Here is an 18410-nt window from a genome sequence, read left to right as displayed (position 1 = left end):
TCTGAAGACCATTTCCGCTCACAGTGATCTGCTTGAGAAGCCTGATCTTATTTTGTTGATGAAGCAAAGGTGTTCTAGAGGAGAGTATTTGTCATGCCTGTTGTGTTCAGAGTGCTCTTAGATCATCCTTTAGGAAATCTGTAATTAAGCAGGACAATACAGTAAGTTCTGAGTCTGAAATAATCCTCCATATCTCATGAAACCTTAATTGTCTGTCTTTATTGACAAACTCACATTTTCTTAAATATTTTCTTTCTGTATTTTTTCTTTTTCTTTTGCTTTTGCTTTTCTTTTTCTTTTCTTTCCTCATGCCAGTGGGGAAGGGTAGCTGGAGTCATGGATCTAGGGTGCCACCAGGGTAGACTGCAGACAAGTAGGAATGTTTCAGCATTGCTCCTCCTTTTTCCTACCTCTGTTCCAAGGCTTTCAAGATTAGAAAGACCTAGGAATAGGGGAGAAATCATGGAGTTACCCTTCAATTCTAGGGTTTTGTTGTGGTCTCAAAATGTGAAGAACTACCCAGAGAGGCTCCTGAAAAAAAAGAACAGCAGTAGTGTTATCATCTTTCCAACCCCTGTATCAGCTACAAATCTTCAGTGATCCTACAGTGTTCTACAGTTTGCCAAAACTGATGTTCGGGTTTCATAACATTTAGAAGTCAAATTTCAAATTAGATTTTATTTTCTCTTGGAGTCTGGACTTTGGGTTGTACCTTTCTTGGGAGAGTATACTCGTTCATTGTCCCCTGGAAATCAAACAGGACAAGGGTGCCTCATTTTGCTGAAAATCTGAACTCTGATGAATTAAATGTTTTATTGGACTTTCAAGCTAGGTAAGCTGCTGTGCTAGCTAAAGAAACAGGATTACGTAGGATTAACCCTTTGGAAACTTAGAACACAAGGTTCATTTAATTAAAATAATCTTCCTAAGCATTCAGTGGCTGAGAGGTGAAAAAAAATGTCAGCTTGTCTTTGAGTTCTGCTGCGATTCTAGGATGGAGTAAGAGGTTTTGCCCTATTTTCAGGTTTGAATCAACTTGGAGCAGATATATCAGTAAGCAGAGCCACAAAAGAATGTTTTCTTACCAAGACAACCTAGTTACAACAGCTTTGTGTCTTCATCACTTAGTTTTGATAATTTCCAAATCTTTAGATACAGCTCTATCTTTGTTAGAGAACTTCTTTTTCAAAGATTTAGTCTTACTGATTTTTATTTTTAATACTTATTACAAATTCAGTGACCTGAAGCATTCTGGAAGTAGATGTGCAAGCACATTGGATAGGTTTGATCAATGTACTTTGGTAACTCTTCTCTGCCTCCTCCCATGAAAATGCCACTGGCAGTTTTATATTGCAGTGTCTAGGCAGCTACAAGTGCCTGAAGGGATTTAGGTCCTTTGGTTACTACATTCATTCTGCTGTCCAAAATCCCAGCGTGGTTTATGAATTTTGCAAGCAGCTGTGTTGCTATAGCTGGCATGTGGGCCACTCAGCAAATGAACCAGTTCATTTTAGTATCCATCTCTTTTCCAGCTTGCATAGAATTGGAAAAAAAGCAGTGAAACCAGTGTGAGCTACTCAGGTAAACAACCCCAATGGGTTTACTGCTAGGGTCTAGGATCCTGCCTGTGATCTACTTAGGGACTGACTCCTTTAAGCATATGAGACATACCACTGTCGAATCTTATGATGGCAGCCTAGTTTAGAAATTGTGGAGTAAAGAAGTTGCTTTATTTGACTGGTTTTATGGCTGTTGTTCTAAGGAACCATCCCTACGCATTCTCTGCCTGAACAGTTCCCTGCTCTCCTTGGCCATGGGGTGGATTGGAAAATGGGATTTGCTTCAGTGTGGGCAGAGGATCTTGCTGTTCTCTGTTTGCTTATTTCAGACCAAGGTTGGTGGGACAAGCCACACGGGAGGCAGTTTTGAAGAAGTTCTCAGCTCTACAGCCCATGCTAGTGCTCAGAGCTCCCTTGCTGGTACCCGGCTCCCTGAAAGTGAAGAAGAGCTTCAGTGTTAAACAGCAGGCCCTCCTGAGCCCCACATGCCTCTCTTCAGAGACTTGCCCAGACAATGGTTTTCAGCTCACCCTCACCACACAACTTGCCCAACAAGGTTTTGTCAGCTTTGGAAAATTGCCATCCTGGCCTTGTGTTGGAGAAATCTTTCCCTGTTTCTATTTTAGATGGGCCATTTTATCACCAGGTACTTTGTACATCATCAAAACCACACACAAGTCATTGGCTATAATGCACTAAATTCTGTGTTAAGTGGCTAAATAGTTTTCAGTGTGACTTCCCTCTAACAATCTCCCAGTCTCTGTTTCTTATTTATATTGGTTTACCTTTTTTTCTATCTGTTGGTTTCTGGCTTCCCTCTCAGTGCCACATCAGACAGATGGACCTAGAGCTGTGCAAAGCATTCAGCTGCCAGCAGTAGCCCATACACCAGCTGTCTACCATCCATACCAGGTGCCCTTTGCTCAGGAGTGAGTGTCTGTACATCATCTATTTCCTAACAGAATTAAAATCACTTACTGTCACAAAAAGCTGTTTCTCCTTCGGTGGTACGGTCTGGCATTGCCCTACATCCATTGGGCAGCAGAGTTAAGGAGGGCAGGAAGAGACACCTGGTTATTCATACAGAAACAACCTATCACAGCTGCTGATTTGAGGTAATCATTCTGGCCAGAAAGGTTTCAGTTTCAAAATGTGCACCATTGCTTGCTCTCTTTGGTTTGGTAAGACTTGGCAGTGAACTTAATTAGAAAACCAAGTGGAGTAGAGGGAACCTCTAATATTTCTGCCTCTGTATCTTCCCCTCAAAACCAAGGGAAAATATGTTTATGAGCTTCTGTCAAGATACAGCCTTAAGTGAATGAATACAAACCAAACATTTGGCTTCAGACGTGCCATAGGTTAGAGAGCCCATGCCTTCAGAGCTGCTAGCGTAGATCCCATCACCTGACAATGAACAGAATGAATAAAAACTTCACTTTTGGTGTCAAATTTTGCTGTGCTTCGCCCAGGATGTTAGTTCCACCAACCGCATTATCCCTGCTCAGTCACCAAGAGCCAGACGTCTCTCAGCTTTCATTCAGCATGTTTTCTGAGCTGCAGTCTTTTCACGTTTTCTAAGGAAAGAGCAGCACATTTGTGACACTATCTTGCTGTGTAGTGAGCACGTGTCAGTCCGCATGTTGCGTTGCTCAGCTCACCACACACTGAGGTGGGCACAGTTATCAGTAAACAGGATGGAAAGGAGCCTGGCTACTTTGAGAATGGATGCGTTTTTTGAGCATACGCCAAAGCTTTAAATCAGTGTTAGTGAGTTTGACATTACAGACTGCTTAAAATTTTGTGAGAAAATGTGGCTTTAAGTGATTTTTGTTTTTTTCTTGTGTGGCTTTTGTTAGTTTTTACAAAGTTGAAAGTCCTTTTGTATCATTCTACTGGATATAGGCTGACTTTGGACATTTATATCACATGCCTCTTTAGTGTGATTTTTAGCATGGAAGCAAACCTAATTGTTTTTCTAGCATTCTTGTGACAATTTTCTAGCTTATTTTACGTGGTTTTGTGCATAAATGTGAATTTATTTAAAATGGAAGATACTGACAACTTAGTTTGTGTAAATGAAGTTCTTGATATTCTTATTAAAAATAAATTTCTCTTTTACCCTTTGTGATGTTTTAATTCTGTTTACCAGTAGTACTGAGCAATCTAGCGGAAGGTGTCCCTGCCACTGGCAAGGGAGCTGGAACTTGATCTCTAAGGTCCTTTCCAACTCAAACCACTCTGTGATTACTGTGCATGGGGTTCCACGCTGTCCCCTCGGTCCCCTGCAGAATGGGGAAGCCTCCTGCTATGCCACACAAATGGACTGTTCCTGCTTAGGGTAGTGTTTGTGCTGGGTGTGTTTCTACCAAACATCCCTTCAGGCCACTTTGCTGGTTTGTCAAGAATGTTCTCAATTCTGCCTTTCCATGTATCTGTAGCTTTCTCAGCATTCAACGCAAACTAACGGGCACTGTGATTTGTGTGCATCTACGTGGAACAAAAATGCTGACAAAAGCTCAGTGGGCCCCACTCCATCCCCCTCTGCAGTATGGCAATCTGTTGCCAAGAACCACTAATCAGCTCAGCAAAGCGCAACCTGTTCTTCCAGCCTTGCCACAGGGCATGACTGCTGCCCCAGGGCGTTCCTGAGCAGAGCAGGCACCTCGCATCTCCTCTGAACCAGACCAATTCACTCTGCAGATTCTGAGCTCTGTGCCAGCCATTGAGGCAAGAAGCTCCCAGCAACCCTGCACAGCACTCTGTGCTCCAGGAAAGGCACCAGCCACAGAACACTTGGGGAGCTTCAGTCAGGCCCCTGAGGTTTGTGTCAAGAAGGCATTTCCTGAGTCATGGTGCCTGACAATGGGTGCTCAAATACACTACCTACCTTTAAAGGATATGACAACTGAATTTAGTTTTATGCTGCTTCATTGGACATGAGGTGGAAGACAGAGAAGAGAACTCCAAGTCTCTACCAGGTTAAGTTTTACCGGTGCAAATTTTGCTTATTTGGCAATCATGGCATTGTCCTCATCTCCAGCTGCACGCAATTCAGCAGTTGGGTGTGCAGACACTGGCCTCATTATGGCATTTACCACCACTGCAGCTTTACTTCACAATCACTCTGTACTTCTACATTAGCGTCTACTTCTGCCAGAAACTCATTTATGGCAGAACTGCTACCAGCGTGCCACAGCCTGGAGAAGGGAGCCAGCTCCACATGGACAGACTTCTGCATTAGACTGCACAAACTCCAAGGGTCCCTCCCAACCTCAGGTATTCTGCGATTATTAATTACCTGTGAAGGAGTCTGTAAAACTGCCAGTCTGGGGTGAGGGGGAGTGAGGAATATAGACATGGAAATACTGGCGCCATTCCCTGATACAACACATGAACAGGGGAAAAGTTGTATGAAACAAAGAAGATACTGAGAAAATATAATTAATGAGATTACCAGTTTTAGGCACCATTATTTAAGGCTGATGCACTCCAAAGAAATCTCATCTCTAAGCTCAGTCAAGAGCTTCTACAGACACATGCTCATTAGTCTCGTTTCTGTGTAGCACTGAGTGGATATTAACCCATTTTGAAGGTACTTAAATCCATACATACTTAGAAATTCACAGAACAAGACCACTTGCCCCACACAGTGCATTACATGACCAGATTAGATTGCAATCAACTAATTTTTAAATGTACATGGACTTCCCCAGTGGAGAATCTATTTGTAACTGAGATTGCATGAATCAGAGGCTGATTAAAAAGGAGAACCCCAAATACACTTAATTCTTTGTTCCCTGACACAGCCTCTGATCTGGAAGGCAACTACATTACCTGCTCCCCTCTAAGTGGTCCTGGGATTCTCAGCAGTGAATGCACAGGAAAAAAAATCTGCTGGCAGAAATAGTGATGTTAGAAGACAAAAAATAATGACCAGAATATAAACCAAAGTATTTATTATGGCTACAGCATTTAGGAACACCTCAGGAACGTGGATGAGATGTGGCAGCTATTCTTTTTTTCCTTTCTATGTAAATCAGAGATACAAGCTGGAGTATTTCTGGGTGAACAAACTTCCCTGCAAAACAAAAGAAAGGAAAGGTTAATGAAAAATGCTCTCATTTTGCCACATGTGAAAGGCTGGAATTGGAACAATAGCAGAGATGTCACTTTAGGCTCAGAATAAATGTCAAATTATTCTTTTAAGAAAGTGAATGCTCCCAGTTCAATCCAACTATAGATTAAGTGTAGCTACACCCCTTCTTCACAAAAAGCTTGTATTTTGTGCTCTATTAAGACATTTAAGAGCTGAAGAAGGGATGCACCCTGACCAAGATAATCTATACTATGTATCATGCTACAGGAAACCACTCCAGTTCAGGTGCGCTTCGGGTACATGCTGCAGGCTCTACTCACGCACCAGCCCAATTCAAGTTGTTAAATTCTGGTAGGGGAGCAAAGACATCTGTTAGAAAATAGAGCATTATCAGCTTCGTTCACGTTGTCCTTTTTTCTCCTTTGCTATCAAAGTCTTACAGAGAGATTATTACTTCCCTGGGGAATCACCAAAGTATAAATGGGACTTGTCAGGGACTCTGTTGGATGACTGCTGGTTCTCCTATCCCTAGAGTTTATCTATCTTTAGTTTTTTTCCCAGGACAGGATGAGTTACTTACAGTCCTCCTCTGGTGTTCAACTATCTTGCCAAAATGATAAAGATTATTATTTTACCTATCTCTGCTTTAAACTACCAGTATATTCTGCAAAGGATGAAAAGCAGTGGATAGAATAAAAAGTAACACAGTTGGAACTTAATAATTTCTCTGAGGTGGTTCTCACAGGAAGTGAGAAGTTCACTCAGCTCACTTAGGGATAACAAATCCTACTTCACTGGTTCCTGAAACACTGACAGAGTACCAACAAACTGCTCTCAGAGCATGGCTGAACACTGAAGACTCCTTTATGACGACTCTGATGTTTCAGGGAGATCCTTACACAAATGCAAGTGTAATGAAAGCTGAGCCTCTCTCTAAGGTGAAAAGTGATGTAAAAGAATTTGGCATAAACTAAATTCAGGTTTAATACCTACAGATAAATGTCAGGTATGTTCACAATGCATCAAGTTTCTCCAGGAATATTAGGGGACTTGAGCAATGAGCAAAATAACTAGTTCTCACTTGCTCTGAATGTCTGTCAGGAAAAAAAAAGGGAATTATATATTTCATTTATGAAAGAGGAAGAAAAAAAGCCCAAATGTCTTACCAGCAGTTGAATCAAAAAAATCCTGCAGTCTGCCAGGTGTCTTTTCCAACTCTTCATACTCAAATGCCTGCAGTATCATCTCACACTGATCCAACTGCTTTACAAACTTGGCCTCTGCAGTAGACTGGTTTTCATATTCCTGAAAAGATTCGCAGTTGTAAGAAAATAATTCTGTTACTCTGAAACAGAACACTAAAATCTCTCTATATATCTAGAACTTTCTTCATTAGTACAAGCCAATCCAGAAATATTCAGCACAATTACATCTTCCTCTTTGTTTTTACAAACACACAGTGGTCAGCAAAACACTTAAAATACGCGCCAATTTTATATTAAATGCAGTGGGATGTAAAATACAACCTTTTGTGTAATATAAAACTCAATACACCAATTGTTTTGGGTGAATCAGGGATGATATGGAGGCAACTCTGCATGACACACAAGTTAAAAAATAGGTTTGATTTAACTGTATTTTATGTCAAAAGAAAATTTCAGGCCTGGCTAAGGCTATTAATTACCACAGTGTGTACTATGCACTGTCACCACCTATCTTTAAGACCTATTTTGCACTTTTCTCACCACTTACTGTTTCTATATGGAGTTGTTCTTTATATTTCTCCTGACATTCCTGCCTAATCTTTTTGCTCTAATCTGTCTGAGCTGCTTATGTCCTTATGTCTCTCCTAGGAGATAGGGAGTGGTTAAGGGGTTTCCTCCCCTTCAGAATTCAAGTCCTTTAATCTCTCTGCTATCTTTTCCCTCTCTACAGTCATCATCAGTATGTATTTATGAGTGATTCAAATTTCTACTCAACTTGAACAATTTTGCTGTCATTTGCTTCCAGTGATGGCTGCAGACAGGTTTGGCATTGCATTTTCTCTTTTCCAAATCTACTGCATTTTATGAGATGCCTCATGAGCAGGTTGTCCTGACTCTCCTGATTTCCAAAACCAAAGGAGAAAGGGCTTTTCTTCTGTGCAGGTTACCTTGATGCCATTGGCAGGTCTGACCCGATTCATCATCCCCACCACCATTAATCACACACCAAAGTGCACACTGGGACCATCTAAGCTCCCAGATCCACAGCACCTGTGGATCACAGCACTTCCACAGAGCAGCATGAGTGCAGGAAAAGGTTTGCCTTTTGACCACAGAACCTGGCAATCCTTTCTGCATCTTATGATAACAAATGTGGTGTGAGTGTCATTCACAGTGGAAAGACACTGGCTTTGTAATTCCAGCACACTGATGCTCAGTGTGACAGTCATTTCCTTGTCTTGCATACTATTTGTGACCTGTTCTTAGGCTTATTACTTTACCTTTGAAGTCAGAAATCCAGACTTCAATAGCCATAATTGATTGGTTTACTATTCTATATAGATTTCAATGGTACTTTGAATTTTCAGTTACATCTTCATCATTATTTGAATAATAAATTTCATTTCAGTGTTTTTATCTTGTTTTTCTCTTTTCAACCTGAGCTTTGCCTCATTTTTAAATTCTTTAAGTACTACTAATTTTCTTAAACCTATTTATTTCTACTCTATTTTTTATAATCTCTTTGCGGGGGGGGGAGGGTCCCTCAAAGACAACAAACTCTTGGCAGCATTACAAAGAAGAACTTCAAGAAAAGAAGAAGTAGGGTTGTTCACCTGTAAAAGTCAGTTTCACCTCCAACAATCAGGTGGGTGTATCAATCTGCTGCCAACCTCTGTGCTATACACCTGATGTTATTCACACCTCAGCTCACACTGTCCTCAGGAAACATCAGCTATTACATGTGCAACTGTGCACAGTGCTGAAACAAACACCTACTGTTTCCTCCCCACAGGTGGCTAAGACTCTGAAATAACAGTGTACTTTGGAAAAACCCTAACTGTACTTTGGAAAAACACTCCAGCACCACAGGCCATCTTTTAAAAATCATTCCTGTGCTTTTGCACTTGAGAATAAAAAAGCAGGACAGAGCTGAAACGTGCTGACTCATTTACTTTACTGTTTTTTCAAATATATTTGGGATTAAGTTATAAAGTGAAGATATGTCTGAAGCATCTTTGTGCTGCCTCTCCCCTATATGACACTCGCCAGGTACCCACCAAGACCACCCAAAGCAGCAGTCCTTGTAAAGCTAAAAGCGAAGAGAGACAGAGACAAGGGCAGGGCAGAGCAGGAAGGATTTCTTCACTTGCTAAGAGTGTGAAGAAATCTTGTATTGCTCAGCACTGTTCAGCTCTGGGCCATGACCACCTTCACTCACCAAAACAAAAAATCATAGGGAAATGTCTCTGGCTAGCTGAGAGAAGAACAGCACACCAGGTTATCAGAGGCTTATTTTCTTTATTTCTTTTTTTTTTCTTCTTAAAGAACAACTAGTTGTTCCACTTAACACTAGAGGGACTACATGTGAATAGTGGACTTCTAGGGTACCCTCTCTGCCAGGTGGGTTGCACTCATGCTAATGAATTGCAGACACAGTGCCAATAAATAATCCTGAAGGTAAAAACAAAGACCAAACTATCAAAAGTGTGCACATATTAAATAATGGTTAATGAGAATGATGAAAAGCTAACATGCTAAAGAACTGACTCCATACTGAACAAGCTCTTACAATGTCACTGGAAAAGACTGAGACCAACAAAGGAAAACACCCAATTACACAGAACTAACCTTATCTATCAAAACCTCATTTTCCTCAATTATAACAGTTTCTCAAGGGAGAAGGAACCAGTACTCCCTAAAAAAATACATACATATTATTTCCTGTATCTGATGATGTTGGTTAACCCCCTTTACCTTAAAATATAGCTCTGAGTGTCCATTCCCACTGCCTGTTCAACCAAAAAACTACCCAACTACAACAGGGAAAAAAAACCAAAAACAACCCTAAACCTAAAACAAAACCACAAACAGGGTGTGGTAGCAAAAGGCAGAAACTGGATGCCAATATTTGGAATTTAAATTCCCTCTAAGTAGAAAAGATTGTGAATGTAAGATGCAGATTCCGAGCATACAGTCCAAGAAACACAGAATGCTTGGACAAGAGGTTGTGGATTCAAATTCCTCCATGCGACTGTATGTCAGGAGGAGATAAAGCACAGTAATTATAAACTTGAATTGTGTGGAAATAATCTAATCATCCCTCATTTGCAAGTATAAGAGATCTTATCAATTAACAGCATGGGTTTGCATAAAAATGGTTAAATCACCTTCAAACGCAAAAGATACTTTCTAATACAAACTTTTAAAGAATCCAAGATCAGAAATCTCCGGTGTTTGTAGAAAAGTGAATTATTTTGGGTCACATTTAAGTTGTTTAAACATTAGTTTACTTAATAATTTTAAGTTACTACTAAGTATCTTGGTCTAATGGACTTTATTAGAAAGAAATGAAAGCCACAGATATTACTTGCATAAAAGGCAGAAGATAAACCACAGCACCATCACCCACCATTATTTTTTTCCTGTATTAAAAGCTGCATATGGCAGCACAAATGCAAGTGATAATGTAATAAAAATAATATATAATTTATATTCATAGGGCTGGTTGTAGAGGACAAACCTTTCCTTTAGCTGTACAAACCAAGCCCTGGACAAGTTGATCGGGAACTCAGAGAGGCTAGGGGCAGAAGATGGAAATTTCATCACAGTCCAGGCTTTCTGTTTGAAAATGATCCAAAATTGACCTTGACTCATACTGTTAGGCTTTATCTTCTAAGCAAATAAATCTCACTTTCTTGAGGTCAAAATAAGAGATGGCACAATTTCACAGGTAAATGGGAAGAAGGGAATGGGTCACCCTGAATTTTAACATAGGATTAAAAGAATGCAAACTTACTTCCCAGAGTTCATAGATTTCTTTTCTGAGGTCCTCTGATAGAAGGTGGGTCAGCTGCTGCATAGCTGTCTGAAAAAAAGAAGCCATTTCCATTTATGTATTCTGTGAGCAACATTTGTATCATTAAATTTTCTGAATAATTATCTACATGTTACCAAGCTAGCAGAAACACCCACTACACAGCAAATTCCTGTATTGTTTTGGCATGGCAATGTTTGGCTACAGCTCTGGCCAAGAGCAAGGTGGTAGCATCTCTGGGATAACATATTTAATGGGAGGGGAAAGCCCTGTGCAACTTCACCCAGGAGGAGTGAGAAGTGAGAGGAAGAACTCTGCAGATACCAGGGTCAGAGAAGGAGGAGAGGGAAAAGGTGCTTTAGATGCCACAGCAGATTCCCCTGCAGGCTGTGAGGAAGATCATGTGAGGCAGCCGTGCCCCTGCAGCCCTACAGAGGAGCAGAGATCCACCTGCAGCCCCTGGAGGACCATGGTGGAGCCAATATCCACCTGGGGCCCATGGAGGATTCGAAGCAGGGGATACTCAAAGGAAGCTGTGACCCTGTAGGAAGCCTGCACTGGAGGAGGCTCCCGGCAGAACTTGTGACCCCAGAAATTGTTCTGCATGTTCTTTGTGCTCCCCAGTTGATCAGTCTCATTTCTGTGCCATCTCTACTCTTTGGTCAGTAACATGAAGGGCTGCTTCTAAAACAACCAACATCACAAGCAAGACAAAGGCTTCATGCCATGATTGTTTCTCCACTTCATATACAGGATATAGTGCCACAATATGGTTCCAAATTGCTTGCCACCACTGAAGCATCAAGGTCTCATTCCTTCTCACCTCTTTCCAGCTCTGGAACTCACCAGATTTCAAGGTTAGGTGGCTAAAATGACTTACCTGTCAAAAAGCCCTACTCCAAACAACAACCTCTCTCCTCCAAAAAAAACCCAAAACTTCTTTTATTAATCAGGTTCATTTTCTGCTGCCTTAGTGCTGGCGAGACTCACTGGTTAAAGTTACTGCACAAGCAGCAAACTCTGGAGCCAGCTCAATGTTGGCTGTAGAGCAAGCAGAAGAAAGGAGAACTCTGCAGTGGAAGCAGAGTACTGATAACTCACCTCAAGCCACCTCCTGAAGTGGCTACCCATGGTCTATTTTTACAACAAAGTATTTCAGAGTCATCCCAAATATTTAATGCTTTACTCTTCTTCTCACAAAATCCTCACCGACTGAAATGGGAGCAGAAGAAGCTGCAAATACTTAAGAAAATTTCTTAAACGTACCTAGGCATCAAAATCTCTTTTCTTGCCTAAATTCAAATGAGACTAAAGTTGAAGGCTGATCCTCAGTGACACAACAACCTTTAGAGGTTTCCAGTAAAGAGGTTTTCTCTGTCCAGCGTTTTGAAGCTCTTTGAAGAGTGTAACAAACACTCCAGTGATTTTTCATCATCCATAAAAGGCGGCCCCTTTTATGCTTATCTGGTTAAAACTAGGGCCTGGGGGCTATGACTAACTCTAGGAGTAAGTTCTTTGCTAAGAAAGTGGAAATTAAAGATCTAAGGTGCATTTAGCATCCTTGAAGTACTATCTTTACTGACTGTAATTTTGGTGTTTCTTTTTTTAATATACTTCCTTGTGTGTTCTTACACTGAATGAAAAAAGCCTCTAAAGAGTTTTCTAAGGCATGACATTGCCCTCTAGCTGTGGCTACAGAAATGGTTTACACTTTCTTCAAATAATGCCACATACCAGAAACAACAACCCAGCAGTATGGATAAGTGCAAGGTCAGCAATAAAGTGACTCTAGGCATGCTCACTCAAAGAATCACAACAGTAACAGAAGAGACACCTGCATCTGAGGTTCTGTGCAGGTTTAAATGAATTCTCTGTCAACCTCATGATCTGGCACCACACACAAGATCTGACATGAACTGTCATCCATCCTACTCAGTGCACCTACTCCCTGCTCCTCACCTCTCGGGAAGGAGGCTGAACGTGACTCATTCAGGCTTACCAAAACTGCAGCTAGTTCAGGAATAAACAAAGACCAAATTATCAAAAGGTCCAAGGTGAAGATTACTTCCAAGATTCTTCCATAACCTTGGTCATGTTACAGGTACAAAAATCTCAATGAGCTGCAAACTCTACTTGGTTGTGGCAGGCTTGTCCAATGCCAATGCCAGTGACTGCTTGGGGTGTTCCTTCATCACCACCAGAACACAAAAACACACAGAATGCTCTGCAGCTGTGGCTTCACACCTTATGTTCATACCTCTTCTCTCCTGTGTTTCTCCTCTTTTGGGATATTATCTGCAGGAGCAATATCTCCAACAATGCATTCAGCCATATCATGAACCAAAGCTAACCGTATGCATCTGACAAGAAGGAGGGACAGAATAATTAGTTTTTCAGCATTTTAAGTTGAAAACTTATCCATAAGGCTAAAAGACTGCAGAATTTAACCCCCTTCATATACTCTAAAGGTTGGATCGAGCCTTTCTTAAACTTTATATAACATTTTTCACTTTTTTGTGAAGGGAATTATTTTCCACCTTGACATGATTTTGATTTTTGATTTCTAGTTTCTACTGCTTGTAAATGTAGATTGAAGTATAAATACACTGTGTACCAGAGCATAATATTCAAAAGTAATGTACTTAGCTTTAGTATACTTGACTTTTGGAGATGTTGTGGTAATTAACTACATTATACACTTCACATTATTCCTGCAACTGGTAGAAGGTAATCTGATTGGAGCAATCCCAAATTCAGCATATAATCTGTCACTCACAGCTCTGCAGCTATGCCAGTCTGCAGCAGAATAGTCAAAGAAGCCTTCATGTTAGCTCTTAGAGCATTCTCTGCTATCCTAGAAGCTTTCTGTGGCTCCTTACTGCTGCTGAGTGCTCCTCCAGTCTGTCAAAATCGACATAGTCCAAGGCTCTGACACAGCTGTTTGTTGCTTGACATTGTTTTTTAACAAGGGTCTTCAGCCTGTTTATTTACTACTTGAAAGAAGACCAGCTTTGAGCCTCTGCACTAAGGACTTGCCTCAACACTCACAGTTAAGCAATAAAGTTTTTACCCCCTTTCAAACGACCAGGTAAACAGGACCCTGTCCAAAGGATAGAGGGAAAAGAGGGGAAAGGATTTCAAATTCCTTCAGTGTGATTTAAAAGCTCTTACATGGGACGACAGCTTCTTTAGCCTTTTGTTTGCAGCTCTCCCACAACAATAACATATGGTCGTGATAAGGAGAGGCAGTCTCACCTGTCCTTGTTAAGGTTTTTGTCTTCAGTCACCAAAGCCATCATCGCCATCCTGTACATGTGGTCGGAGACGCTCTCTGGCTTTGCCACGTTCCTGTACACCCATCCCGTGCGCGGTACTCTCTGCTCGTGTCACAGAACCACAGAATCAGTTAGGCTGGAAAAGGCCGCAGACAGCATCGAGCCCAACTTAGCCAAAAGGCTAAGAGACTGCAGAATTTATCCCCCTTCGTATACTCTAAAGGCTGGCTGCAGCCTTTCTTAAACTTTATATAACATTTTTCACTTTTTTGTTAAGAGAATTATTGGGCGGATACGACCGTATCAGTGGCACTGTAAAGGTTAAACCCCTCGGTTTTGCAGGCCGTCGTTTCAGAGACACCAGCAGAAAATCCGCCCCACCACGGCCTCCACGCTCCGGAGAGCTCTGATGCTCGCAGCGAACGCCTGCCCCAAGGCCCAGCCCGGCCCACCAAGGCTGTCCCCGGCCAGGAGCTCGGCCCAGCCGGGACACGGCGGCACCCACGAGTCCCCGCCGCGGCCGCGGCTCGGCCGGGCCTGCCGCGCTGGCACAACGCGGGCCGTAGCTCCGGCTCACGGCGGCCTCCGCCAGCCCCGGCCCCGCTGGCAGCCCGGGCACTGCCGAGGGAATCCGGCCCCGGTCCCAGCCCCCGCGCCTGGCCCTTGCCCTGCGCCCACCTTGAGCTGCCCCAGCAGCCGCAGGAAGGGCAGCAGCCCGACCCCGCCGCCCGCCGCCATCGGCCGCCGGCAGCACGGGCTCGACCGCGGCTCCTCCTCCTCCTCCTGCCAGGACGCGTCCGCAGGGGGGCCCGGGCGCAGGCGTGTGGGGGAACCCCGTCCCCCAAGCTCCGGCTGCTCGGGGTTCATTCACCACAAAAAAGAACGACACGGACTGCGACTGCAAAAGAAGCCGGGCTGCTCACGGGCATGAGCGGATCGGGAAAGGGAAGGTGGCAGGCGTGTCCTGTCCTCTCTTCCGCTGAGGTCCAGCAGGGAGGAGGAGGGAAAGGCAGGCTCTGTCAAAACGGAGCATCTCGGTGACCTTTGCCGTGATTAAAAAAAACCCAAAACTTAAAAAAAAAAGAGAAAAAAAGGAGCAGCGCAAACTCATTTCTTGTTCCGAGAAGAATGAATAGTTATCAATAATAGTCATGCTGATAAGTTTTAAATTATTCTGTGGACTCTTGCTGCAAGCCCATCCGTCACTTTTATTAGTTGAATAGATAACACGGCGGCTTACCTGACAATTGATAGATTTTCAAAATACATCGCATTTCTTTAATACTTTTATCTTTTCAGCTGAAATAGCGGATAGTGGTTTGAACGTGGTGATGATACAGTCTGTTTCAGGAAAGAACATCTGCAGTTTTGCCAGCTATCAACAGATGGCAGAGTATTTTACTTTCGTTTGTGTAAATATTTAAACGCCTAAATTAATAATAAAGCCCAGACAACATTTTAGTGACCATTTCAAGGCTGTTTTCCCACAATAAAAAACAATAAGGGTCAGGAAAGTTATCCCCTTTACACCTGTGTACACAATCATAGATGCCTTGGGTGTCGCAGTACAGCTTTTCTGGTAGAAATGAATCACACACCTGTTGCAGATTTGTCTTGACAGCTCTTGAAACCATCCATAATAAGAATTTCATGCTTTGTCCGGGCTGTCTGCCTTCTATGTGAGTAATTTGTTTCACAATGTCCTCTTTGGACCTCCTTTAGAATGAACACCTGAGCGATGATCACGAGGCTGGACTCACAGGCATTGGCCTCAGTGTAATTTTTGTAATATTTGTCAAATTTGTAGCATTTATATGTACATAATTCCTCTGCATGCACTCTATGTGCTGGTTTTGCAAATTGCTTATTGACACTGGTTTTCCACCCAGTCGTTCTTTGACAGTACTTATATATATAGTTTATGTGCTTTTCCAAGTACCTATCAAATGCATCTCGTGTAGTGTTAAATGGATGGACTCTCAGTAGGCTGGAGGACCCTGGCATAGTACAACTATTAGCTCTGTCAGGATTTTACTCTTCAGTAAGTAGCCTGAAAACAGAAACAAATCAGCTCCATGCAATTTTAAGCAGCTTTTTTACGTAATTCAGAAACTTCAGCAAGGATTAGCAAAGTCTCCCTACAGGATATTAAGGTAGTGCTAAGGCTTAAGTCTCAATCTTTCATCAGTCTCAGCTGGTTTTCTTCTCCATCTTTTGCCAGAACAGATGGCAATTTCAAAAAAGAAATCCCGAATAAGCTGGTTACCGCAGAGTAATTATGATTTATAAGCTGGAGGTGGCGCTCTCTGCCCACAGATTTCCGCTTCAACCGCAGTTGCTGCTACCCAATGCCAGACTGAAATTGTGCTTCCATTTCTTTAAGAAATAGCTCTGGGGGAGAGGAGTTGCTTTGCACACTTGGTGCAGTAATGTGAAAATCATCTCCCCAAATGCCAGGTGGCTGGGAGGAGACCCGGTAATTACTCCTATGGTGGATCATAATCAGTTTGGGGTTTATATAATGCAGCACCAATGATAACGCACTGGGTTTTGAAAACCCTTATGTGTTCTGCCAGCATGGTCACAGTAAACCTTGTATTGGCAAAATATCTTCAGGAAAAGTAATTAATTGATGGGATTCATTCAGTACCATCTGGGAGGGAAAAAAAAAAAAGAAAAGAAAATGTTGTGTAGTTCAGTGGACAGGGCAAAATGATTGTGTATCACAGATCCATCAGGAAGGAATAGCAGCCTTGATGCCCTTCCTAATAGCCACACAATTGATGAGCACCTGCCAGACACTATAAATGGTCATTTTAGTTCTCCAGACTATAATATCTTCCTTTGTCTGAGGCAATCTTAGCAACTGTATAGTTAGCTTGTGAAAATCTGTTGCAAGAAGTCTTCTTTAAAGGTACAGAAGTGCAAACCTCAAGAGTGAGAGCACATGTGTGCCTTGTGGCTCCCTTCACTCTGCCATGCACCTCACAATGCTGTACTGTGTGTCCTTGTGCCCAGGGAGCCCCACTCTCCCTTGTGTGGGCTGTCAAAGCTGGTGAGAGGCACCTGAGAGAGGCGCCGTGCACTGATATCTGTGCCAAGGGCTGGACATCTCCTGCTGAGACTGCACAGAATCACAGAATGCTTTGGGTTGGAAAATACCTTAAAGATCATCTACTTCCACCCCCATTGCCATGGGTGGGGACTCCTTCCATTTTAGCAGTTTGCTCAAAGTCCCATCCAACCTGGCCTGGAACATTTTCAGGGATGGAACATCCCCAGCTTCTCTGGGCACCGTGTTTCCATGTCTCACCACACTCACAGGAGAGCATTTCTTCCTAATATCTAACATAAACTTAATTCTTTCAGGTTAAAGCTATTCCATCTTGTCCCATCACTACATGCCCTTGTAAAGCATTCCTCTCCATATCAGAAGGCTGAGGAGAACATACACTTATGGTAGGAGTCCAGTAGTCAGCAATAACTGTCCCTGTTCAGTGTAGCTAACCAGTGGCATCACTACCCAAAAGAAAAATGTTCTTGCTGCTGTTGAATAACATCTTGGGCTTTCTGTGATTAGCAAGAGATTTTCTATCAGAACCCTTAGGATTAGCCTATCTAAACCTTCACAATTAAGAAAAAGTTGTTTTATCTTATATGTGTAATGGATCTACAGGGCCAAGAGTAGAACTTTAGACAGGCACATTTTGGGGAATAAAAAGTCAATTTAAGAGCAAATCAATCTTACATGAGCAGAACATTTTTTAATGTAAAAAGGCAGCTGAATTAGAGGATTAGGTCACACTGCCTGATTAACATCATTTGATCTTTTGCTATTGAAAAGCCACTGGTCTTCTCACAGAATGGAAGCATTCAAACTTTAAATGACACCATAAGCATGGCTTAGAAAAAAACCTGCTAAACTGAAAACAACTTGCCTTGCTTCAGTAAGTGTTGATTTGTCTCTGCTCTGGGGGGATGCATCCAAATCAGGATTTAAAAATCCCTCACATTTTGCTATAACAAAGAAGGACTGGAAAACTGAATGAGGGCATCTTGGGCACTATGTGGGAGAGGCTCACGGCATGTGAATCTTGCCTCGCTTTGCCATATCATATTTCTTTCTTGTTTAAAGGTGGAAGATAGATACTCAAATATCTGTTTGATGTTCGTTTTCTTTATTGCATATTCCCTGTTGGTTTTGCCTTGTTAATTTTGCTGGGGTAGAAGGCAACAAAAAAAAAAAAAAAAAAAAGAAGCTCACCTTGGCCCAAAGAGCCTCCTCAGAATCTGAGAGGTACCTGCTGATGACATTTGGTAAGACAGCAAGAGAGGGAGTTCTAGTTACAGTTTTTATTGTTTTTAAAACTGAATTTGTTTTGACTAAGGAACACGTTTAAACAAAGAAGCTTTCCTTAAAATTATATCTCTTTCTTGTGAGCCTGTGAAATTGTAACAGAT

The 18410-nt window shown here is 42.1% G+C and overlaps 2 protein-coding genes across 3 annotated transcripts in view; one reads left to right on the top strand and one right to left on the bottom strand.

The window, feature by feature from the left end:
• The window catches only part of TPD52L1 (TPD52 like 1), a 30925-nt gene extending 27243 nt beyond the window's left edge, over positions 1 to 3682 (top strand). For both annotated transcript variants that reach the window (XM_059468152.1, XM_059468151.1), the window contains one exon: positions 1889 to 3682. In XM_059468152.1, coding sequence (XP_059324135.1) covers positions 1889 to 2020 — 132 coding nt within the window. In that variant the 3' untranslated portion in view covers positions 2021 to 3682. The remainder of the gene's footprint in view (positions 1 to 1888) is intronic.
• A 1816-nt stretch (positions 3683 to 5498) lies between these two features.
• Positions 5499 to 14893, bottom strand: HDDC2 (HD domain containing 2). Its single transcript, XM_059468109.1, has 6 exons — positions 14628 to 14893; positions 13930 to 14051; positions 12932 to 13034; positions 10657 to 10725; positions 6822 to 6960; positions 5499 to 5637 (listed from the first exon to the last, which is right to left on the bottom strand). The coding sequence occupies exons 1-6, from the start codon at positions 14814 to 14816 to the stop codon at positions 5543 to 5545; spliced, it is 717 nt and encodes a 238-aa protein (XP_059324092.1). The 5' UTR covers positions 14817 to 14893; the 3' UTR covers positions 5499 to 5542.
• Between the last annotated feature and the right edge of the window lie 3517 nt (positions 14894 to 18410).

This window comes from Ammospiza nelsoni, chromosome 3 (assembly GCF_027579445.1).
Source record: "Ammospiza nelsoni isolate bAmmNel1 chromosome 3, bAmmNel1.pri, whole genome shotgun sequence".
NCBI classification, from domain to species: Eukaryota; Metazoa; Chordata; class Aves; order Passeriformes; family Passerellidae; genus Ammospiza; species Ammospiza nelsoni.
This window is presented reverse-complemented; position numbering and strand designations above follow the sequence as displayed.